Source organism: Saccoglossus kowalevskii, chromosome 13, assembly GCF_978046115.1.
Source record: "Saccoglossus kowalevskii chromosome 13, keSacKowa6.1, whole genome shotgun sequence".
NCBI classification, from domain to species: domain Eukaryota; kingdom Metazoa; phylum Hemichordata; class Enteropneusta; family Harrimaniidae; genus Saccoglossus; species Saccoglossus kowalevskii.
This window is the reverse complement of record NC_140653.1, coordinates 10,629,762-10,655,579: the sequence shown is the minus strand read 5'-3', so window position 1 is coordinate 10,655,579 and position 25,818 is coordinate 10,629,762. Positions and strand designations below refer to the sequence as shown.

At 34.1% G+C, this 25,818-nt stretch overlaps 2 protein-coding genes across 2 annotated transcripts in view; one reads left to right on the top strand and one right to left on the bottom strand.

Annotated features, from left to right (window-relative positions):
* Window positions 1–29: 29 nt before the first annotated feature.
* On the top strand, window positions 30–11,077 carry LOC100378229 (zinc finger protein 532-like). Its single transcript, XM_085507302.1, has 2 exons — window positions 30–113; window positions 7,592–11,077. The coding sequence occupies exon 2, from the start codon at window positions 7,598–7,600 to the stop codon at window positions 11,075–11,077; it is 3,480 nt and encodes a 1,159-aa protein (XP_085363428.1). The 5' UTR covers window positions 30–113; window positions 7,592–7,597.
* A 3,909-nt stretch (window positions 11,078–14,986) lies between these two features.
* Window positions 14,987–25,818, bottom strand: part of LOC102808380 (band 4.1-like protein 4A) — a 64,796-nt gene continuing 53,964 nt past the window's right edge. Inside the window, exons 17-21 of the mRNA XM_085506906.1 lie at window positions 24,385–24,492; window positions 21,825–22,200; window positions 21,186–21,388; window positions 18,797–19,327; window positions 14,987–18,544 (exon numbers count right to left, since the gene is read on the bottom strand). Of these exons, the coding sequence (XP_085363032.1) occupies window positions 18,415–18,544; window positions 18,797–19,327; window positions 21,186–21,388; window positions 21,825–22,200; window positions 24,385–24,492 (1,348 nt within the window). The 3' untranslated portion in view covers window positions 14,987–18,414. The remainder of the gene's footprint in view (window positions 18,545–18,796; window positions 19,328–21,185; window positions 21,389–21,824; window positions 22,201–24,384; window positions 24,493–25,818) is intronic.

Genomic DNA, 25,818 nt, shown 5'->3' with positions numbered 1-25,818 from the left:
GCCTCTGCTGTTTTCACTGCCGACATTTTTACATTTACAGATGAATTTGTTTCCCTTTTCGAGAATAACGTCACCCAGACCAGTACAGAAGGTGAACACACTACAATACTGAGGTAGGGTTGAATATTTTGAAGTAGACATTGTATAGTTCGTCTGAAATACTTCCGAAGCACGAGACCTATTGGCTTAACGCCGAGGTTCACGCAGCCTCGCCCGATGCAGAATTATAATCGTTATATTTGGCGTAAAAGAAAACACAGTATACCTGACTCTTCTTTGTGAGGTCTGTCTTATTTTTCTGACGATGAAGTAACAAAACAGGAATGAAAAGTGACGAAATAAATGATTAACTTTATGTGGAACCTGGAGGTCAAAATATAGTCTAGGTGAGGTGCATCATGGGAGTTAGTGGCTGCTTTGCAAATTTGAGCAGTGGGTAACCTATACAGTTGTATCAAGCTTAAAGCGACTTCACACTTGTTTATATCTTAAATTCCTGCCACCTGCAACTAATTAAACTTTTTCGCCCAAGCAGCTGATATCGATCACCACAAGCCCTTTGAAAAATGGTTATTTTGTTGAACCGATTGTGTAATCATAAATAGACCTTGTAATTAAATTAATTCTGTAAACAGGCAAAGTGTTCTCCCCAGGATACTTAACAGCATGCTGGTACCACCACAGTGCTTTGTTTTATCACCACAATGTTCTGACATCATCATAGTCCTGACTGCCGATAGTGGTTTATTTCCTCTGTTGCTGGCTTAATTTTTAAATTCAACTAATAAATTTCTAAATTTAATTGATGTAATAAGAGTTTTGTAATTAAATAATAGTGTGTATTGAATGTTTATGTTAATCATCACAATTTCTGTTATAATAATAATTAAGCCATCGCTATAGCAGAAAATGGTCAACTGTATATTTCAGATGAATTAAAGTGATTTTTAATGTAATTCTAAATAATTTTTTACTGTAATACTCATTTATGTATATATACTCAAAATTGTAAATATGAGTGACACACTATGTATTATGCTGTAAATGCCGTATAATTTTAAATCGTAACTTTTATAGCAATTTCGTAACTTTTTAGAGCAAACCAGATTATAGTGTATTTAATTGTCTCAACTTGTAAAGTTGTTAATAAATGAGCATTCTAAAATCAATTATAATAATTAGGCAAATAATATGAAAATATTATGCAAATTAATATGTACAGTGGACTGTGGTACAAGTTTCTGAAAACACTGATACATTGTACATGTGTTCAAGATGTATATGTTGTATCAGTAATTTTAGATGGCAATATCACATGACCAAGAATAGACTAATTTGAATCGGGATCTCTTTTTTTTTGCCTTATTTGCAATGCAAATTAAACGTTGATTTCCATAACAATATGTTATTTGATCTATCATTCAATGAAAATGATTATCAATCATCTTAATTTTTCCCTTGTTTGTTTACCTCGTTTCACTGTATTTTTCATTGTATCCCATCAGATACATCAGAACGATTTTTATAAACATATCACACTATGGTACCGGTATTTGCTTTGTCTGATTTGAAACAGTATTCAGTATTTTCCCCTGACATTTTAACAAATATTAATGTAAATTAAAATTTAAAAAAAATAATGAGTTAGAAATGTTTTTGTCTGTACATGTAATAATAATTAGTATAAAAATATTAATTGCCACTTTGTTGCCTGGTTCTCCCATAATTTTTTTTTTTTGAAAACTGGGATCCACCTAAAACATATTTCTTTACTTTTCTTTTCGCCATTTACGTCTTATTTGTCTTTCTTGATTATCATTTTTTTCAATTCTTTGATTGAGATGCAGCAATCATTTTATAAGTCCATTTAAGGTAGAGATGCAGTTTACCTGACAAGTATTTTAATTAGTTAATTAGGAAACCAAGATGACCTCCCTTGTCCACAAAACTATTTATTTTTGGAAAGCTTATTGTATAAATTTTAAAATGTTGTAAGTATATTTTATGGACACTGTAGTTTAAAATATGCACAAAAATGTGTTTTTTTTGGTCAAAAGTGATTTAAAAAAAATTAGCTTCTAAACCATGCCTCTGTTTCCTGTCAAAATTGGTTTACAGGTACATCTGTTTACTATGAAGAAAGTGCCATCTTGAAAACTGTCTACCAGTTGTCAATTTTGCTGGGCAGCAGCTCAAATTTCACTAATTAACACCTAGGCTAGTTGTCTGTACGATTGTTGTAACACTGTTCAATGAAAAACAATGCCCCTATGGCATTTTAAAGTTTAACACATTGTCAATCATTTGTGAAAATTTCAAAAGAAAAGGTCAAAGCGTCTAAGAGCTATTTTTTTTTAAAATTCTGGGATGTGCACTAAAATAATTGCTAATTTGCATATTTCATAGTTAAAGGGGCACCTTCCAGTTATGCCTAATCTCACAACAAATTTACGTTCTGGATTAAAATAACAATGGATAACAAAAGATAGATTAATAACATTGTAAACAACATAAACAATAGTGTCCCATGATTCTTTGGTGCAATCCATGGGATTGAGCAATTCCCCTTTAATAAGTAAAAATATATGCTGATTTACATCGCCATTGGATTTAACAGAGTTCTACTAATGATTTTATTTTCAAATTGTCACAGAATATAGATGTTCATACAATGTCATAACAAATAAAAAAAGTGAAATTTGTCAAAATGTGCAAAATAACCTGCGTCTCTACACAATGTACCTTAATGTAGTTAGCTACAATTGAAACAAATATCAGAAATCCGTGATGTTTATTTCCCTTAAATTTATATTTTGCACTGTTGTTCATAAAACCAAGATAAAGGTAGATTTAGTAAAAAATAAACAACATGTAGTCATGAAACTATACTTTTCACACAAAAGACAGGTTTACTATTGATTCCTATGGTAAAAAGTTTACACTATATCTCAAAATGTTTCTAGGTTGTGAACAAAATCATACATGTACATTTTTATATGTAGTTATAAGATATGTATATGTACTTATTGTTGTCAAGAATTATTAGGATTTTCATTTCATTCATTTTTATGAAATAAGACTTTTACATGGTTTTGTATGGAATTTCTCCCAAAAATATCTATTTTGTCATTTTTCTCTAAACAAATATTTCATCCTGGAAAATCAAACATAAAAAGCTGATGACATGTTTTAATATCCAATAATTATAAAAAAATAAGAAATTGTCCCTCTGTTGAATGCCCTTGATCTACCTTAAAGGGTGGTATTTGTGCCATGCATGCGTGAGATATGGGTCTTATACACTGTACATGTATAAACAAAGATGGTGCCTTTGACCGTTGTGCAGACAACTTCAAACTAAGAGGTTAACAGCTTTAATTAGGTAATTTGTTTGCTAATTGAAAGATATCGAAAGAGTCGCCGGTGGTAATTAGTGCAATCATGCCTAGGTCAAAACTCATGATTTTATTAGAAGAGCACATTGGATTATGGGAAAATCATTTGTTTATAATGTTTATCCACACAACGACCACTGCCCTTAAACAATCCAACTCTTTAAATGACTACAATATTGACAGCTGAGCTTAGTAATAGTAGTGAAGACATTTAAATAGTGATACAAGTGCATTATACTACAAATGCATTAAATGTTCACTGAGTTTTAATTTTGCTATTTTCGCTGATAAGTAAAATCCGTTAAATTATATCTATGTGAGCATGTAAAATAGCAATAAAACTCATTATTTGCTGGACAAATCCATGAAATTAAAACATATTGAAAATGCTCACATATCAAAATAGTGAAGTTAAATAAATATCAGTGAAATTAAATGGTTTTACAGTATCCAATAAAAAAGAGACAGTCCAGTTGGTCTTACATGTAGTTTTGTCAATCAAGAATTTTTTGACAAACTTGCCACAAAATCATGGTGGGTCTGTGTTTTTTACCGAAGCGATCAAGTGAAAGACACAACGTTTTTTGCATGGCATAATGACTAAGGGGCATTAATGGTACAATCGTTATATAATTTGGGAAATAAGTTGTCACATTATACATGCAACTTTTAAGATTTTTATATTCATTCATTAAATGTAAATATTTTAGAAGTTTATGGTACGAATAATAAATTACAACAATCCACAAAATTATTACATAGTATTATGAAGGACAGAGTTTTTGTTGTAAATATGATCATATAACTCATAAACACATTCCCGGCTGCAACGTACATTTCAAATAGACATTGCAACAATAATACATTTGTAGTGGTGTTTAGTCTGTAGCATTTGCATTTTAAAAATGTTTAAATTCCAGCTATTTTAAATTCTTTATGTAATTTGTTTGAATCTACTCTAGGAAGTTTTGCTTGGATATCCTGTCTCACTTGCTTATTATCATGCAGACAAATTCAAGGATAAATCTGCTACATTTATTCAAAAAAAATAAATAAATACAATTTTTCATTCTTTCAATAGCAATAATCTTAATGTGAAAGTATTGTTTTTATACCTAAAAAAAAAAGTATTTGCATGTGTGACATTAATATTCATGAATGACAAGCACTCCCTTTGAGCTGGTGAGATCCCTGCAACATGTGTCTCTTATCAATTGGAATGTAATTGCTTGCCATCAAATTGATCACTACTGTATATACATTGTATACTCCTTGTCACCAAGGAATTAGTGCTGTTCAGCTAAGTGATTATCGATCATCTATCAGTCAACAAAATAATTGATGTTTTCTTTTAATTTTTTATTAATTATACATAGTTTGTGAAGTATATTGTGAATACTGCAGAATGATAAACATTCTCTCAAGATTATGGTCTTCAATATTCCTCTCTCTTATAGCATTCAGTATCTCAGTCTCATAGTATATGGCATTTTCCCTCAATATTCAAACAATTGCTGCTGAGAATTCTGCCATAAATATGGTTTGCTTTTGATGTATTAGATGTTGCATAGATACATTGTTGTATTCGCCCTGCTTTAAATTCACTAATTTGGGAAAGAAAGAAACCTTATGACTACATTTTCACTTGGTTTTACTTTGGTACATGCATATTCATCTATTAGCGAAGTACATAAAAATAAAACCCAGTTAAGATAAAATGCTACTCAATGGTAAATGTTACATTTCATGCACTGTATCACGAGAATGAAAAAAAAATAGAAAAAATAAATATGATATGGGGTCACCATTCTCTGTTCAGAGAATATCAATGTACAAATCAAAGCAGGGTGGAAATTAAGGCATGTCCACCTGTCCCTGTGGACAGATGAATATATAGATAATTTTTTACTAACTGACCAAATGGGGTGAAAATTGTTTGTAAAAACTATGAAATTATAATGAGCCAAAAATTAAAATTTTATTTAAAATATTATGTGTTAATTATTTTGCTAGGGATAAGTACATCATTAATTGGGACAGCCACTTTCATTCACTAATCTGTCCAATTGACAAGCAACTTAAATTTTTTAATTTCAATCCCTGCAAAGTGAATGTTCCATATAGCATATTCTGTTCGTTTTAGAGTATTTCACCTTTGTTTCATATGTCAAGGATATATCTCAAAATGTTTGTAGGTGACATACACAATGCACTTTTTCCTGTCTATAAGTTTAACAAAATTGTTATTTTTAGTCTGGATTTGTTTTCATTGTGATTAATGGGACTCCTTATATATTGTCATTTTATGCATATTATTTGAGAGTTTTTCTAAATTGAATTAAAAAAGTTCAACATACTGTTTACTAATACAAAAATGATTAATTGTAGACAGATTTTGACACACATACGTACATGTACATGTTATATTGTCACTTTTATATGCACTAAAAACTAAAAATAGTGTGTGTGCATATTTGCCCAACAGTGTTGCAAGGCACAAACTGTTGTCATGTTAACCTAATGACTGGGTAAATAGCATATCGGTAGATGCAAGGTTATCTGAAACAAAAAGGATTCCATGAAGCAAAAATGTTTGTTCTCATCATCACTAACAAGAACCTTTTACCTGAAGGTTCTGAGATTGATGGAATGGCTTCCATTGATTAACACAGTCTGACAGACCTGACTAGATTTTAGTTAAATTATCTAATTTGTACGTGTATAATAATTAGCCAGCTTTTCCAATGATATCTCAAAAACTACTTAACAGATGCCAATGAAACTTGGTACATACGGTACATGCTGCAGGCATTGTCTGTTGTACATGTAAGTGGTTGGGCAGCTAAATGGCTCTCCTGAACACAGTAACTTGACTGATTTGAGGAGCTGTGCTAGCTATTCAAATCTTTTTAACATGATGTTACATGTAACGAAAGAGATAATTGGTATTCTTGGGTCTAGATTTGAGTGAGTGATAGGCGAGTGTAGTTAGAGATCACACACACATGTTGGTGCTCTGGGATATTCCACAGATGGGAATTTGTGCATGAGAAGTTATCCACCAAAAATTATGCATATTTAATTGTTCTTTGTATATTAGTACATGTATATAATTTCTAAGTCACTAACATTGTTCATGATGAATGGTTTAATTTCCCTTATCCTGTAAAAACACGGAAATTATGCCATTTTGTGAGTTGTACGTGTAAAATTGACTTAAAACATGTGCTCTAACTAAACATGTCTTGCAGCATAATTTAAAGACCAATTCCTGTATTATTATATGGATTTGATTCATTGACAGTTGAATTATCTCATGGGAGTGACTGATTAAGCTGACTGTTGATCCCTGCCTTCCATTCTGGAGTGTGAGGATGCAGGAGACAAAGTTTTGTGTCCTTGTGAAAATGACTCAATTGTTGTTACATTGTATGTCCTATTTTGGCCATTTCTCCTTCAAGCCTAAGATGCCATGTTATGTGTATTTGTGTGATACATGTATTTGAGAAGTGTTTATGAATTAATTCAACCAATCTGTTGCTGCAGGACTCGCAAAAAAATAAGCCTAGCATTAAGCAAAAAACATGTATCAACTATCATGTTCAAATCTGCTTTTTGTGTTGCTTTACAATTGGCATTACTTATGGCAGCGATAAGAGAAAAATAGTTGTAAATCGGTATGTCACCATACAGGGGCTAACTTAAATCAGTGTAGGGTGGAGGCAACATTGGGATCATTTTCTGTCAGTGTATTGGCGTCTGAAACTGAATTTGAGTGCCACAGTCAACTGTACAAAATTGTATTTATTGTAAAGTAGGCTGGCTTGCATTGTGTGTACTGTCAACTTTTGCATCAATTGATGTGTTGGACAAAATAAAAAAATAAGGTGTTTGTCATGATAAATGGTGCAACTTGGGAAAAAAATGTTGTTTCATTTTTGTATTGAGAAGCATAAAATAAGGTGTTTTTTATTTTATTTTTCGGTAGAAGTTTCTCTGGGAGTATGTGAAATATGTTAATGCTACAATTCTTATCCTTAAACGTGTAAAGTGCCCAGCCAAAATATTTATAATTATTCCCTAAACTTAGTTTGTGAATGTTTATACTATCATATACATGTACATGTATGTTAAGCTAAATTCTTTAAAATGTCAGTATCATTAACAGTCATTGTTTTGTTTGTGTTTTTTTCTAGGTTACTATGTCAACTGAAGTTACAACACCAGATTTTGATGATTTACTGGCCGCATATGATATACCAGATATTGCGGAGAAGTCATCTTCCAATTTGCCATCATGTGAGGATAACCATGGAGACGGTGACGCTACTGAGAAAAGCAAGAAAGGTGCTTCTCATAAAGGTTTAAAAAATGTAAAAGGATACAATGGCAAGGCAGCACATAAAAACGGTTGTAATGATGACGATGATGTGGCAATATCAGATGAAGAAGAGGGAAATTTAGTGATTGATGAGACTAGCATCAAGACTGAAACAAACAGTGAAGAAGGTAAAGATGAAATTGATGATGGCGGCAGTGCCGATGATGACGACGATGACATTGGTGTTCAAGAGGAGAATGATGCTGATAACGTTGATGTTCGTAAGGAGAATGTTGCTGCCGATGATGATGATAATGGTGTTCGTGAGGATGTTGTTGCCGATGATGATGGTGGTGTTCGTGGGGAGGATGCTGATGATGATGATGATGATGATGTTCATGGGGAGGATGCTACTGATGATGGTGTTCATGGGGATGATGATGAGAACAAGCATGATGTTGATGAAAGTGATGAAAAAATACAGAAAAGTTCTAATGTGGTAGTTAAAAACAGTGATGCAAAATCTACCAGTCCAGACAAGTCACCTGAGACTTCAGGAAAGAGAAAGAAAATTATCATAATACCAACCAACACTGAGAAAACTCTGGTAGATAAAAAGAGCAGTCATGCTACTAAGGTTGATGTTGTTGCATCAACAGAACTGAAGGCACAAGATGGAACAGATAAAAAGGACATCAAATCAGAATCACCGCTACTATATAAATCCATCTTGCCATCTGCTACTACCAGTGAAAAAGAAGTTTCACCAGCTAAACCACAGCTAGTACAAGGACCTGCTCTACCTCAGAAAGATGTGTTAAAAATCAAACCATCAGTATCACTATCAGCATCTCCAGTGCAGAAACCGCTGCTAAAGCTTGTACAGGCAAAGGGACAAATTAAAATTGCTCCAAAGCCAATTGCATCAACTAGTGCAAAAATTGTTGCATTTCCGTCAACTAATAGTCATATACCAGGGACTATGTTGAAAACTGCTACCACGGCAACCGGACAAAGGTTACTAGTAATTACAAGTGTTGCTCAACCTAGGGTTAGTGGTACAAATAGTATTACAGTTTCTTCTCTTAGTAGTGTAGTGAGTCCTGTAGTCAGCACAACACTGGGAAAAGCTGGTACACTACAGTCAGCTCTTCTAGATGGAGGCCTACCATTAGATAGCTCTACAGGACCCACTGTTAATGTTATTGTGCATAATAATCTACTGAAGAGAAATAATCCGGTTACAAGATATGTACCCAAATTGCCTCCTAAGGAATGGAAGATGAGTGTGCCTATGGATGGATACAGATGTTTGGAATGTGGCGATGCATACTTATTTGAAAGCAGTTTGAATATGCATTTAGAAAGATGTAGTCTCACAATTACCTATGTTTGCGAGGTGTGTAATAAGAAGCTAGTCTTCTATAATAAATGCAGTTTGCTGCGACATGTACGTCTTCACTACTCTAAGTCTGCTAAGAACATTAACGTCTCTCTTAAGTCTGTAGAAGTTAGTTCATTGAACAAAAGTGTCATCAGCTTATGGCCTACGGGCACTAGGAGAGACAATCAAACAAGTTATCAAGATAAATCAGTGACGAATGTTCCCACAGCTCAGCCACAATGCCCAGAATGTGAAGTTGTATTCGCCAATCTGCAGTCTCGGAATACCCATTTTCAGTTAAATGGAAAAGGAAGTGACCTTAATTGCACTGTTTGCGGACTTCACTGTCCAAATAAATGCTACTACCAAGCTCATCAACGTGTACACAAAAACCAAGCTCCCTATATCTGTCCAGAATGTGGTGAAGACAAACACGATCGTGAACTCTTCTACGTTCATTTGAATGCTTCCTGTTTCCATTTCTGTCGTCAAGCTGTTTACAAATGTACACATTGTAATGCAGGTTACCCTAACATCACCAGTGTTAAAGAACACTTACAAAATATACATACTGATACCTTCTGCAAATGTCCAATCTGTCCTATGGCATTTAAGTCAGTTGATATCATCAATAATCATATGCAGAGCCAGCATCAACTTGCGGGACATGGGTTTCGTGTTATCCACAAATGCCCCATGTGTGATACTGTGTTTCCCCAGAAGAGCAGTCTACCCAGTCATTTGAATACACATCTAATTAATAAGGAGAATCTTAGAATCTATGTGTTCAAATGCAATGATTGTAATAAACACTTTGACAGCAAGGAAACTCTACAGAAACACCAACAAGTTCAGCATAAAGGGAGTCAATTAAAGGACTTTGTCTGTGATGTGTGCCGAGTTCCTTTCAAAACCTACCAGTTCATGCTGCAACACAAGAACAAACATTTTGAACAGTTGAAATCCCCACCACCCACAACTGTTATTAACAACAAATGTTCTGTGTGTGGTAAGCTCTTTGATAGCAAAGCAGATATGATAGATCACATTGTAGAACATGAGAAAGATGGTGTGTTTGTCTGTCGTCAGTGTTACATGACGTTCTCGGCAAAGCAACAACTAGTAGAACATCTACAGCAACATGAACAGAAACTGACACAGTCCATAATCAAGAATAGCTGTCATGAGTGTGGTATTGCTTTCAAAAGCATGGAGGCCCTAAACAAGCATATGAAACGCACACACAGAAGATTAGCTCCTCATGCCTGCCAAATATGTCCAAAAACTTTTGAGTCCAATAAAAGTTTACAACGACATATTCGTGTTAAACACAAAGGTTCCATTCCGTATACATGCTGGCACTGTAGTGATACCACCAAACAGACTTTTAGTAAGCGCTCTCAGTTGAAGAAGCACTTGCAGAGAGTTCATGGGATAACAGCTGATGCCGAGTTTCCCGAAATGCCAGCAACGACAGCAGGAACCAATATACATGTTAGAAAAAGAAGATCAACAATTGTTGGAAACAGTAGAGCCACAAGCAAAAGAGCTAAATTTGAACTGAGTTCTTCATATGACTGTGCAAAATGCAGTTATCACACCGATGTAAGGCATGAGTTCCAGGAACATATCGTGGAACATAAAAATGATACAGCGTCAGCACAGTGTAAAGAATGTGGTTTGTTATTCCGTGGTGATCAGTCGCTAAAAAAACATCTGTATATGATTCATAAAGTGAAAGATTTCAATGAATATGAAGATGCTATAAGTCTATTAGAAGAGAATGGTGGTAGTCAGAAAACTACTGTCGCTCCGAGTGGTAGCAATATATCAAAAAGAACTGAAGATGCTCTCAGTTTAGAATGCAATGTTTGTTATAAGTCATTTGACAATGATATTTCATTGCGTACACATATGAGAAACCATGGCATGGCGTTTATTAAATCAAAGCGTGGTAATTCAGGTGACTCATCATAATCTGATGTTCATTAAATGTGCACTAGTGTAGTCAGGTTAAATCCACCTCATGAATTCTTTAACAACAAGTTTGAATTGATATTTGTTCACTTACTTAAAACATTTGAGCAGAATAATATTTCAAAAGCATTTTACAGATTGTATACACGTCGGTCGTATGGGACCCATGTCAATTTGGTGCAATGACTGGCATTTTTAAAGCCTGTTCCCAAACAGACATTGTTTCAGCATTATTCATGTTCCATAATTGTATTAACACATTGTGTAAACATATTATCCATAGTTTTGATCACAGTGCCTGAAACAAATACATAGAGGTCCCAGGCAAGTCTTAACTATCTTTTCACCACCAGTTTGCCTAATTTCATCACAAATTAGTCCTGTTTATAGTCTGCTCTGTCCTTCAGAAGATTGGGACAAAAAAAAGCCAAATTTTTTGTTTCAAAAAATTTTGTTTGTTGGCTCAAAATTAGGGTTCATATTCAGAAATATTGAAGAAAAAAAGTGTGAAAAAATTTGGGTGAGGAAGTCTGGTGGTGAAGAGGTTAATAAAACTTTATTTATTTTGCTGAGGTTTTAAAAAGGTCTGAAAAACCAAAAAATTCAAAATTAAATCTTCTGATTTGGCAGTTTGAAAATCAGATATGCTCAATCGATGGTTGTATTCTGCTTTGTTTTTATCTCGGGCCATTTAATTGAGTTTGACACTCAGGTCTTAAAATTATGACAAAATGGTTTTAAAAATTCTGTTAAAAGGTCATATATTTGAGGAATTGAAAGACAAACTCAGTTACAGTATTATTTTCTGGAAGAAAATGAAGAAAAACAAAACGATTGTCCACCAAACTTTTAATATTTGGATGTGTAGATTGGGATTATTTCTATATAGAGTAATAGACAGTGTTTCCCTCAAGCAAATGTGATTTTCATCCTAAATAGCGATACTTTGAATCAAATTTGTTTGTTCTGTACAATCTGTATTAGGAGGCACATCCATTCTTTTAGGCCATGCATATTAAGTAGTTAATTTGCATATTATCTCATTTCAGCCAGTATAAGCAAACACTTCAAATCAAATTTTGATCAAATTTGCTATATATGACTGAAATTGTAATTTGTAGATGTGTTTTTATAAATGATTGCACGTATTCTGTATTCACATGAGAGATTTGATTGACAAAATGAGAGCCAAAAATTCACCATTTCTCATATGTAGATGCTGTAATATTAACCACATCCCATGTACAGTTTTAATGAAAGTTGTGTTTTCTAATACAGATTTACAGTGGGTAGAAATAGGTGAAAATTCCTCCTTTATTAGTAAACTTAATATGCTACTACATGTATATATAATATCTATTTTTATGAAACTATTAGGTGAATGTAGCTTGGGTGTGGGAAATAGTGTGGCATAGTCTATATGTATAATGGGAAGTATTAGTTGACTTTAAATCTTATAACTGTATTATCACCTGTATTTTATTGCTCACTTCAACAAAAGTCATACATGTATATGTAACAGTACATAATCTTAAGGCATCCTTAAATTGATGAATTGTATGCATGGTTTTTTTTTATTGATGATCTGAAGACAAATTTAGATATACTTCAAAGTGAAAATGATGTCATTTGTTTACCCCTCATATGCGAGTTTAGATATTCCTTTAGAAAATACACACACTAATCAATTAAAACAAAAAATTGAAATGTGATTTGTAGAGTTTCTGGAAAAATGAAGAGATCAATTTAAATCTCAATTCATTGCATGAAATCATTGGGTAAACCAACGTTGTACTTACAGTATCATGGATTGTGTTAACCGAAATTCTGTTTCCAAGACCCTCTATATTTCAGGGGTCCTCTATTTTAGAGCAACATTAATAATGAATATATACAGAATACATTATCAATTCCACTGAATTTTCTCATCAGGACTCTACACCAAAATGCAATCCCTGCATATTAGGTTATAACCAAATTTGTACGAGTTTATTGTATTTTTAAACTTAGCGGAATCAAACCTTGACCACTTCTTAACTTCCAGTGAAAGCATTACTCTGATTTCATTATGTGATTCAATGATTTGTAGGACAAGTTACTCTATCAGTCACAGTTCCAAAGTTATGGCAACTTTTTTAAAAAACGTGTGGCATGAATATATGCAATAACTTGAAAATGTTGCATTATTTATATAATGAAGGATATGTTAATGAAATATCAGGGATATACATCACTTGAAGTTAAGTAGTGACCAAACGATTATTTTGTTCACTTTTGTTTAACCTAGGATTATATGTTACATGACAATATAAAAAAAAAGTTATCAGTAATGCTTTTTAAATGCATATGAAAGGCTACTACATCCTTGAATAAAGATATGACATCACCATGCATTGATCTGTATCTGTGCTATTGTGGGCCTTTGATTTTCTATTGAAGGGTCTGTAATATAGTGGGCCCTCTATTGGTGAACAAGTGGTCCATTGATTTTCTATTGAAGTGTCACTGTATTATAATTGGCCCTCTATTGGTAAATCCGTGAACCCTTCATCTTCTATTGAAGGTAACTGATATAGTGGGTCATCTATTGGTGAATCCGCGTATCGTAAAATCTGTATTAGAAGTTGCACCCAATCTGTTTGTACAATTGAGAACCAAAAATTCATCATTTCTCGTATGTGTATATGCTCAAATAGAAGCTGCATCCCTTCTGTTGCATTGTACCATTTTAATAGAAGCTGCGGCTTTTAATACAGATTTTACAGTACTTGTCCCTTGATCTATTGAAGGTCACTGTAATATAGTGGGCCCTCTATTGGTGAATCCGCGTACCGTAAAATCTGTATTAGAAGCCGCATCCCTAATAGAAGTTGCACCCAATCTTTTTGTACAATTGAGAACCAAAAATTCATTATTTCTCATATGTGTATATGCTCAAATAGAAGCTGCATCCCTTCTGTTGCATTGTACCATTTTAATAGAAGCTGCGGCTTTTAATACAGATTTTACAGTACTTGTCCCTTGATCTATTGAAGGGTCACTGTAATATAGTGGGCCCTCTAGTGGTGAATCTGTGAATGAGTGGTCTCTTGTGTTTCTATTGAACTGAAGGGTCTCTGTAAGTAGCGAGTCTGGGGGCAAAAATACAGTTGCTTTGTCATGGCGGACAACACAAACATGTCAGTTTGCTGATAGTCAATAGAAGGGAATTTTAGTTTTGTGATATTGATTGGTACACCCAGGGGCACAATATCATGTGTGCAAGTTTATGTTCCACCCCAAAACGAATTGTGTGCTCATGTAGATGCTGTATCTTCGACTTCTGGGAAAGTGGTCTATAGTGGGCCCTCTATTGGTGTATCCATGAACGAGTGGTCCATTGAGTTTTATTGAAGGGTCTCTAATTAAGTGTGCCCTCTATAGGCAAGTCCCTGTACTAGTGGGCCCTTAATCCTTGACTGAAACCTGAACTTACAGACACTTGACAACTTTAAGTTCTTGACTTTTTTACTGGAGTGTATATACAAAATATTTTTGTTGGAAGATGTAGATACATTGAAACAATTGTTAAGCAATGCAATAACTCCTATTGAGCAATAGAAATAAAAAACAAAAACATTTTAATTGATAGAGGTGGCGCTGCAACAGGGTGAAAGAAGCTTTTCAGGTTTCTGCACTCATATCTGTCCTAAATATACCCAGAACCTATTATTTGAGGGCATTTATACAAATGAACCATGGATCATATACTAGAGTCTGTACCAGTCACTGAAATCCTCTTTACTAGACAGTGTGCCCCAACTTAACCATAATAACATGTACTGTACATGTACTAGAAACCATCTACTGAGATGGCTTTATATTAGTGAATCCTGGTGACCTAATGTTGATTATTCAACAAACCTGCAATTTCTGAAGAATTAATATAAATTTATTCATGATTGAATAAGGGAACATTATTACAAACACTTGATGTCTTTTTTTTGCATAAAAATGTTGTAAACAAGGTGGATAATAAAAACCACTTGAACTCAGCAGTTATGGAAGAACTGCTGCAGTATATTTTGTATTACAATTCAGCACTCCACATCAAATCATAGACACTAGAAAGAATAAGGGCACATAACTGTGGCAATCATAAAAAAAAATAGAATGGTGTTCCATGCAATGTCATGTGTTTGATTCCATTGAGGCTGCAGTTTTTTCACCTCTGTCACTGTGGTAGCCATCTTCCAAGTTGATCATTTAACATTCTCCAAACCATCAATAAAAGGTCATATAATAATAATTGGATAATGTTCACAATTATATTTTTAAATGCAATATTGCAATAGTCTCTGGTTAAAATTTTAGCCATCTTGCATTGTTTTCTCATTCTTGAGTTAATACACTTGATGTTACCAGTACATGCTAAACACTTAGGTTGCTTTTGTTAACATCATGTAAATTAGAAATATTTTAATTTTTTATCTGTCAAATTAAAATTGATGAAACTATTTTTTTCTTTGACCATGTCTGAAAAAATTAAGACATTTGAATTTAAGGAATGATGCAACTCCAGAAAAAGTGCATGTCCATGTTCTTTCTATTGCCTATGATCAAATCAATTTGTATTGGAACAATCCATAAAAACACATTTCAACCAAGAGAGTATTGTAAGAACAATACTTGTGAAACTAAGGTCTGGAAATATTCCAAACAATAAACCATACTGGTATACATTTTTCTTAATTTTGAATTGAACTGAACTGACTCAAATTTTAAATAGATATGAAATGATAAAAAGTACAGTACAATACAGATAAGCTTTATATTGTGTGGCCTTATTATTAGCCAAATTTGCATGCAACATGTTTATATCAAGTAATTGTATGACTGCATAATACAGTACTATTACATATGCATCAAACTTAAACAGTCCTGAGGATAGAGTCTCTTGAAGATAACAAAATCACAGAATTAAGAATCAAAGAATATTGCGATAAATTAAAAAAGATAAAAGTATTAAGTAGTTTAATACAGCTGCCCAGTTCCACTAGAAGATATGCATCATTTTAATTTATTCAAAAAATGCAATATTGAAAAACTGTTGGAAGCAGATAAATATGAATAGCTTTTTGTTAAGTTATAGAATTTATACAGACTACTATTATCACAGAGCCTCCTAAAATATTGAACAACAATTCAGTTTTCAACTCCTTTAAAAATTGCATTTAAGGGGAACCATAATTATGCTATCTGTCAGTTACTAGTATTATAGACAAGGATTGGTTTATTTAAAAGTGCCCTCTTGAGCTGATATATTGAAATGTGTATAGCTTTAGATTGGCAGTGTGTATTCACTGATATATATACCCAATTTGACCAATGTTGTAATAAATAAATTGTAGTCATTCAAATATATAAACCATCAATGCCAGTACTTTAAGATATAACGCATCATTGCAATAAAGAAAAAGTTTTTTAAGGAAGACGAGATTTTTTAAGATTTAAAAAAACAAATAAGCGCTTAGAAAAATCAGAAAACAGAAATATGCATTTGATCTGATGTCGCCATTTTCCTTCAAAAATAATACTATATATTAATATCCCTGGGCATGAATCAATTGATTATGAAATTCCACTTGGACCTAGACTAGTATTTCAGATACTTCTACAATTAATGCATATGCTACATGGGTCAATGAATGTGATCAGTCAGCAATCTCACATTGTACAGACAGTATTTAAAATGAACAATGGATATAAAGTTTTGTTCAAATCTGATTGGCTGTAAAGCTCACACATGGTATGTAAACCTTGATTATATTTGTATGACTAAAAACTAACCACTGTGACTATGTTTTTTTTAGAGTTCTCATATCACAAGAAAGACATTTTCGCGAGTCTGGGAAAATTTGTAGCAGTATATCGGGTTCTACAGCGTAGAGTGTCGGTGATTTCCACTAAATTTTGTCTTCAACATTGTCATAAAATCCTGAAAACACAAAACATTTCTAGCAGTGAATATTTTACAGTAGAATCTAGGCTACCCTAGTAAAGTTACATCATTGGTATTTTGGTAAAATGTGGTTCTGGCACAAATGTAGGTTTTACCTTAGCTTAGAAATGTTTATAATAGTCAATAATTTTCTGAAAACAGTACTACATATAAAAGTAGAAATGAATCAAATTTAAACCAATTGAATTATTTGTTTGTAAATTGGTTTGTGTCGTCATGACAACAAAAGTGAGTTTACCTGATGTATGTACCTGCAAGAACATTTCACTGCCAGAATTTAAAACTAACTTCCAAAACACTATTGCAAATATTTACATTTTTGTTACAGGAGGTGGTCGATCAGAGCATATTTTCAATCATATTGTCAAATGTGTAACTGTATTAAATTAAATCACAAAACACTTTAATTTGTATCAGATAATTGAACTGCACAGAAAAGCATATTGACATGCCTGCTAATAAATGCCTGCCAGTTCAAACGACTTAAATGACATCAGATCATGGACGGCTTAAAAGTCCACACTGTTTTGGACAGATCTCTAGCAGCTAACAAAATTTTGTCAGACAAGTGAAAAGAAATACTCCGGCAAATATACTTATATAAATATACAACACTGTTTTGTGTTTTCTTGCTACAAATTCATCATAACATTTCTGAATTTTAAGTTTAAACCTACCTAGTGTTTCTCGACCAATCAGAATACTCCATTGTTAGACTTTCGTCTGACTCGTTTTCTCAAGTAAAAATTCTTAGTTTTCATGAACCACCTAGGACATTCATACCCTTTTGTTCTCATAAATTATTTAAATAGTTTTAAATAGATCACATTACATCAAAGATACAACACTGAATAGGTTTTACAAGAATAAACCACAAAGGCTCGCACACCGGTAGATCTGACAGACATGTTGCTCATTGAGATATCTGGAACATGATGTCGGTCATTGGATTTGGGGTGTAATAAATCTTTGAGTTAATTCTTGAAGTTGATTGTTATGCAGATTTTGTGTATAGAACCATCTGGCGCAATTTTAACATGTAAATTAGAGAGAACAATAACTACAGTGTACCACATTCACACAATGCGTAATAAACTTTCTCCAACCTTCTTAGCACATCCCATTTGAAAATAGGAGCATGGAACCCCTTCCTGTTACAAATTTTGTGCAGTATTTTTGACAGGAATAACTAAATGCCTTCAAAAGTACAAGAAACTCCCCTGAAATATCTATAGACGGTTTGGGTGATGGGTTTTAAAGTCATGCTTAGAGGGCAGACTGACCAGATCAAATTATAGAGGCTAGAATTATTCAGTTTATCATACGTGAGTATGATTCAGAGTTCGGTTGATAATTCATGATTGTAACCAGGTGATGCACCAATCATGCGAATATCTTCTGATGTCACATCATCATTTTCTTGCGGAGAACCTGGCGGTTCCCTGGATGCAATGCTTTCTTTTGACCTAATGAAAAGATATAATGAAGTTAGAAAATGGTCAGTAAGACACAGATATGTGTCTGTTAACTGGTCAGTAACACATGGTATGTGTGAGGTAACTGGTACGTTGGAGGTAACAACAAAAAGCGCACATGCACAGTTTAATGATCAGTCTTGACCACAGTGATTAGTTTGGTAAAATATTAGATTCATAGTGGACTTTGGGTTGTGAGTTGCAGAAAAGATTTCCGAACACTGCTTTACAGTTTATTCTCACCTGTCATCTTGTACTCTATTTGCTGGATGTAATACTGGTCCTGGTGTTAACATTTCATCATGTGCAGCTAGATAATCCAATACAAACTGTCCTCTTTCATAATTTACATCATCAGTGTTATAAAGCATATTAACATTAGAATTGTTCTGATTGGCTGTTCTATATGTATAAATATCAGCTGATGCAGCTGCTTGATTTGATTGGTCTGCATAGTTTACACTATGATCATATTTTGATTGGTATGAAGTCTGAGAAACAATAGCTCCAATTGATGTGGCTAAATTTTGAGATAACACACTTGGTCTTTTATGATTGGTTTCAGGGATGCTTCTTTGACTTCCGACCTCTGACCTTTTTGGTATACAAGATCCAAATGGAAATATTTCTTCAGTTATTTGTCTTGTATCAGCATACTCGATTCCATTATGATTGTTTCCAATTGGTGGTGAATATCGAATGGGTTGTGACAAGTCACTTTTTTGTCTTGTCCTTGCTGCGTTTTCGATGGTTACTGGTAGTAGAATGAAGTTTCTGCAAAATTCACAAAACCAGGTTGATCAAGTAATTGATAGCGCCTGTAAGTTGACATGACCTAGCCCCATGTGAGTTGACATGACCTAGCCCCATGTGAGTTGTCATGACCTAGCCCCTGTGAGTTGACATGACCTAGCCTATGTGGGTTGTGATGACCTACGTCTTGTGGGTTTACAAAATATAGCCCTAGTAAGTTGTTATGACCTGCTCTAGCCCAAGCGAGTTGATATGGGTCTTGCTCCTGTAAATTGACATGACCTAGCCCCTGTGAGTTGACAAGACACAACCCCATTGAATTGTCATGAGCTTGCCCCTGTGAGTTTACAAGGGTCTAGTCCCTGTGAGTTGACTTGACTAGCCCATGTGAGGTGACATGACCTTGCCCCTATGAGTTGACATGACCTACATGTAGCTCCTGTAAGTTGACATAACATAGCCCCTGTGAGTTGACAAGACACAACTCCAGTGAGTTGTCATGACCTTGCCTCTGAGTTGACATGGGTCTTGTCCCTGTGAGTTGACGTGACATAGCCCATGTGGGCTGTCATAACATAGCCCCTGTGAGTTGACATGACCTAGACACTGAGTTGACATGATATAGCCCCTGTGAGTTGACATGACCTTGCCCCTGCAAGTTGACATGGGTTTAGCTCCTTTGAGGTGAAATGACCTTAGCACCTGTGAGTTGATGTGAGTTGACATGACCCTGCCCCTGCAGTGTTTTCCCCAGAGCATTTTAGCGTAGCAGGCCGCTACCCTATAATTTATGCCGAAACTCTAAGAGATTGCCCACAAAGGTCATAGGTTGACTGTAATGCTGAAAAAATCACACCAAGTTTTATTGTGAATCTGTTAAGCACATTTACTATTTTTGGTGTTCATTCATTAACACATTGACTACATCTGTGACCGACCTTCATCTTTGACCGTGCTGTGGAAGACCAGACACAATGAAAGAAGTGTATCGGTAAATCGAACATTTTCCTAATCAGCTATTTATTTCCCTACTGATTAATTCAGGAGTTCAGTTTTAATGTTTAGCTAGCATTAACCTTGATTTTGAGCAAAATAAATAAAAATAAACAGACTCCGACTTAGATGTGTAACGGCGGCCATGTTTTTTTGCTGTTGACAGGTGGTATGCAAATTACCAGCACATGCGCGAAGATATTAAGAGAGCAGTAAAACAAAGGATTAGAGAGGGAGCAGGTCAAATTCACAAATTTAAAGATAATGATTTCATAGTTACAATTTTTTTTCCAAAACCTCATGCATGAATTGTTTATAATTGTAAACAATTACAAGTAACAATATTAACTAAATATGTTTTTGGCAATATATCCCGTTTTAATTAACTAAATGTGTTTCAATGTATACAGTAAATCTTGTTTATTTAAAAAAATATAGCTTCTAGTACACATTATGTTAATTAGTTTGCAAATTAATATGCAAATTAGCCGCAACCCTTAGACAATTTACAATTTTCTGGGGAGAACACTACTCTGTGAGTTCACTTGACATAGCTACTGTGAGCTGACATAACCAAATCATCATGTGTGATGTTTAATTGAAATATGCCAATGTATTTTTAAGAAATTGCTGTACAATCGTGCATAGTCAAAGGCCAATCATTTAACCAATTTTACTTCAAAGTTTATCTATTGCTTGTCTGTCAAATTTTAATGTCTGACTCACGGCCATTTTGTTGTATTTTTCCTTTGTTAGATGTGTCATCTTTTATCATTTTATGTCTGTCATTATCTCAGGTCATTTTCAAAAATATCTAACAAGGACTATGTCATACACAATGACTTATTTTAATAAAACATTTGAGGATATGAGAGGAAAATCTTACTTTGGTGAAGTGGAAGACTCTTGGCCATCGTTACTTATCCCGGAATCTTCCCTCGAATGGTGAACCCTTACACCGTTCACTGCAGTGGTAGAGTTAGTTGATTGATGATAATGATGAAGGTGTTCGGCAGATGATGTGTTATGATGATCTACTGGATCTAGTGCTTGATACACAGCAGTAACATACAATGGTTTAGCATTAGGCTAGTAAGAAATATACAGTGGTTTAGCATTAATAAGCTAATGGGAAATGTACAATGGTTTATCATCAGACTAGTTGGAAATATACAATTGTTTAACATTAGGTTAGTGAGACATGTACAATACAATTATAGCATTTGGTATCATTTAAGGCAGTAAAGGTAAGCAACATTCATTTATATTACATTACAATCATCTACGCATATTCTACATTCATTTGAAAACAACATGCAAGTTATGATTTATCTATCAGAGCCTAAAATATGAATAAATGTATGTGGTGAAAAAGCGTATGAATATTAAAGCATGATATTGATTTATTGATTTATTGAAATGCGAATAATATTGTGATTGGCATGTGAAGTTTTGGTAGGATAATTATTGTCAAAGCGTTATTTTATGATTTAACATTGGCTTATTGTTGATTGATTCTACTTACTGGTACACGTATCACAGTTTTATCTTCTGTTTTACTGGTATCTGCTGATCTGTGTCGACTACTTCTCTCATCTTTTTCATATGACGACCTTCGTTTAACTCTCTCGCCTTTTTCTAATGATGATCGTTTTCTGCTTCTATCTTCCTTTTCAGCTGAAGATCGTCTTCTATCGTTCTCATCCCCCCTCTCAAAAGATGACCTGCTTTTATCGCTTCTTGATCGATGTCTAGATTTTGGTGTAGACTCTCTACTGTATGGAGGCGGTGGACTGTCGTTATTATGACATTCATCGCATGACCTCCTATGGCGGGACTTGCGTGATGAATCTGATCCAGATCTATGATGTCCACGATGTGTACAATGACAATGATCTTCTCTGTAATACAAATCCAACATGCACTGTTTAAACCATGGCTATATAAACAGGAAGTACTCAAATTTATTCAACCTGTTTCAGCTTTGCCACTTTGCCACTTTCAACATTATGCCCCTGTGAGTTGACATAACTTAGCCTGTGAGTGTATTTGATATTTTGTGATTTGCATTTACACTTCGCTTGTTGTAAGCCTCCATGGACAGACAAAATGAATAGGAATAAACAGCAGACGATGGGTTAAGTCATTAAGCTAAAACATTCAGGTCGCACACAAAAAATGAATGAAAGTTCTAATTTAGCAGAATTTTTCACTAATGAATATGATATACCATGTAGAAACGTAATATACAGACCCGCCAGAAAGTATTTACGCACCTGTCATTTGATCGTTTTCGTAATTTAAAATAACAATTTCGGGTAACATTATGTGTTGTCTTTAAAATATACTAAATTTAAGAAGAACTAGTGCATTTTAGGCAAAATAAAATGGTTGATTTGTGTTTAGTTTTTTTGTATGTAGACGTTTTTTCAGTGAGCGAAAATCCCCATGGTTAACTCTATGGGAGCGCGTTCATTTGCAAATCATTTGCATCTCATTAAAACTTCGCGCTATAAAACATGTGTGATAGTTGTGTCCTTTCTTATGCAAATTTGAACCAATTTGGAAGCTGAAATTATTTCAACACGCGCTTCTGGGCGGGAATACCTGTCAGTTGTAGTTTATGAACATTCCTATCGAGTTAATAGTATCAGATACGTAATTTTTATTTACAAACATTGAGCCATGCCGAAAGTTAGTTACTCATCCGGTCTAGTTTAGCGAATAGATTTCACACAGCCCGAGATTTGCGCGCCAATTTTAATCAACTCACTGGGAAAAGACTGAGTTGTAGCATAATAAAATCAAGACTATATAAGGATGGTAATCTTCGCGGATGTGTTGCTAAAAAAAAAACCAAAACTACAATCTAGACACATCACAGTGCGGTTGCAATTTGCCAGACAGCACATCGACTGGACTCCGGCACAGTGGGCTCAAGTTATCTGGTCAAACGAATCCAAGTTTATGGTGTTTTGAAGGCGTGGGAGATTATTTGTACGCCAAAGACCAGGTGAAGAATACGAGTTGAAATGTATTAAACCAACAATAAAATTTGGTGGTGAAAGTGTCATGGTGTGGAGGTGTTTTTCGGCTACCGGCTTAGGATCGCTAGTCCGTGTACCGACGACCATGAATCGATGGAAATATTTGGATTTCCTGCAAAACGAAATGATACTGTTGGCACTAAGACTCGTTGGACCCAATTTCCATTTCCAACAGGATAATGCCCCTGTTCACACAGCATTGGCAGTGAAGGATTTTCTAAATAATCCACAAGACTTATACGGATATCTTTTTGGCAACTTTACCCCTTTGAGTTGGCCTGCACAGTCTCCAGGTTTGAACCCTATTGAGGACCTTTGGGATTAATCGACTTAGAGGTGCATTCCCGATCAGTCACTAACATTGAGGATTCATACGCGAGTATATTGGAAACTTGGGGACAGTTCCAGGTGAACATGTGTCGGAAACTCATCAATACCATGCCAAAGCGGCTTAGAGAAGTCATCCAGCAAAGAGGTGGACACGCGCATTATTGAAAATCATCGCGTTCTATTACTTCATGAATATTCATGAGCTTGCGTTTACACAATATTCTCCATTAAACATTTGAACGTTTTTTCACTATTTTGTTCAGACTGTCATTTTTATTCAATCTTGCATGACAATTCCAATATTTTTTTTTTATTGTGTGTAAAAACGCATATTTTATTAGATATATAAATATATTTATTCAAACCATTATTGAGTTTATTTTATTGAATGATATCATAGGTAGTAACTGCATGTAGTGTGGTGCATAAATAATTCTGGCGGGTCAGTATATGAACAGACAGAGTACCCGGTAATTAGTATTATGCAATGTCAATTGGTATACCAGGGCAGAACAATGATGGTTTATTGCTATCATATTATGCTGAACACATTTGATTTCTTGTTGAAAACACTGATAATTCATGAATATATCCACATCACGTCTATTGTTTTGACCAATGGGAACAGTGCATTCAAATCTGCTACTCCATGGTTTAATCATTGAGTCAGAGATCTTACACTATACAGACACCTGACAGTTTACTTACCCATCGCTATCTCTCTGTTTACTGCTTGATCGACTTCTTTCTCCACTACGTGATCTGTGTCTTCTATGTTTAGGGGATGTAGTGATTCTCACTGGCACAGCTTCAGTTCTAATTACATAAATAAGATTATGAAATCATTACTCTACAAATGATGTAAACAAAAACTAAGGAAACCCTAATTCCTTTTTTTTATTTTCCTTTCAATCATTTTTACTGACATTTAAATCCAACTCGATGTCAAACAAATTTTATTTTATTGTTTCTAGGTTGAATCTGAAATATTTCCAAATTATTTCAATTTTTTGAAAAATAAACTGATCCAATATTTACATGTATATTAATTAACCTATTATCAGTCTTTGAAGCAAAAACAAGATTCACTCCCATGTTATATGTGTAAATATGCACAGACATACATATCATAATCAGAACATATGCACAGACATACATATCATAATCAGAACATATGCACAGACATACATATCATAATCAGAACATATGAACAGACATACATATCATAATCAGAACATATGCACAGACATACATATCATACTCAGAACATATGCACAGACATACATATCATAAACAGAACATATGCACAGACATACATATCATAATCAGAACATATGCACAGACATACATATCATAATCAGAACATATGCACAGACATACATATCATAATCAGAACATATGCACAGACATACATATCATAATCAGAACATGTGCACAGACATACATATCATAATCAGAACATGTGCACAGACATACATATCATAATCAGAACATATGCACAGACATACATATCATAATCAGAACATATGCACAGACATACATATCATAATCAGAACATGTGCACAGACATACATATCATAATCAGAACATATACACAGACATATGTATCATAATCAGAACATATGCACAGACATACATATCATAATCAGAACATATGCACAGACATACATATCATAATCAGAACATGTGCACAGACATACATATCATAATCAGAACATGTGCACAGACATACATATCATAATCAGAACATATGCACAGACATACATATCATAATCAGAACATATGCACAGACATACATATCATAATCAGAACATATGCACAGACATACATATCATAATCAGAACATATGCACAGACATACATATCATAATCAGAACATGTGCACAGACATACATATCATAATCAGAACATGTGCACAGACATACATATCATAATCAGAACATATGCACAGACATACATATCATAATCAGAACATATGCACAGACATACATATCATAATCAGAACATGTGCACAGACATACATATCATAATCAGAACATATACACAGACATATGTATCATAATCAGAACATATGCACAGACATACATATCATAATCAGAACATATGCACAGACATACATATCATAATCAGAACATGTGCACAG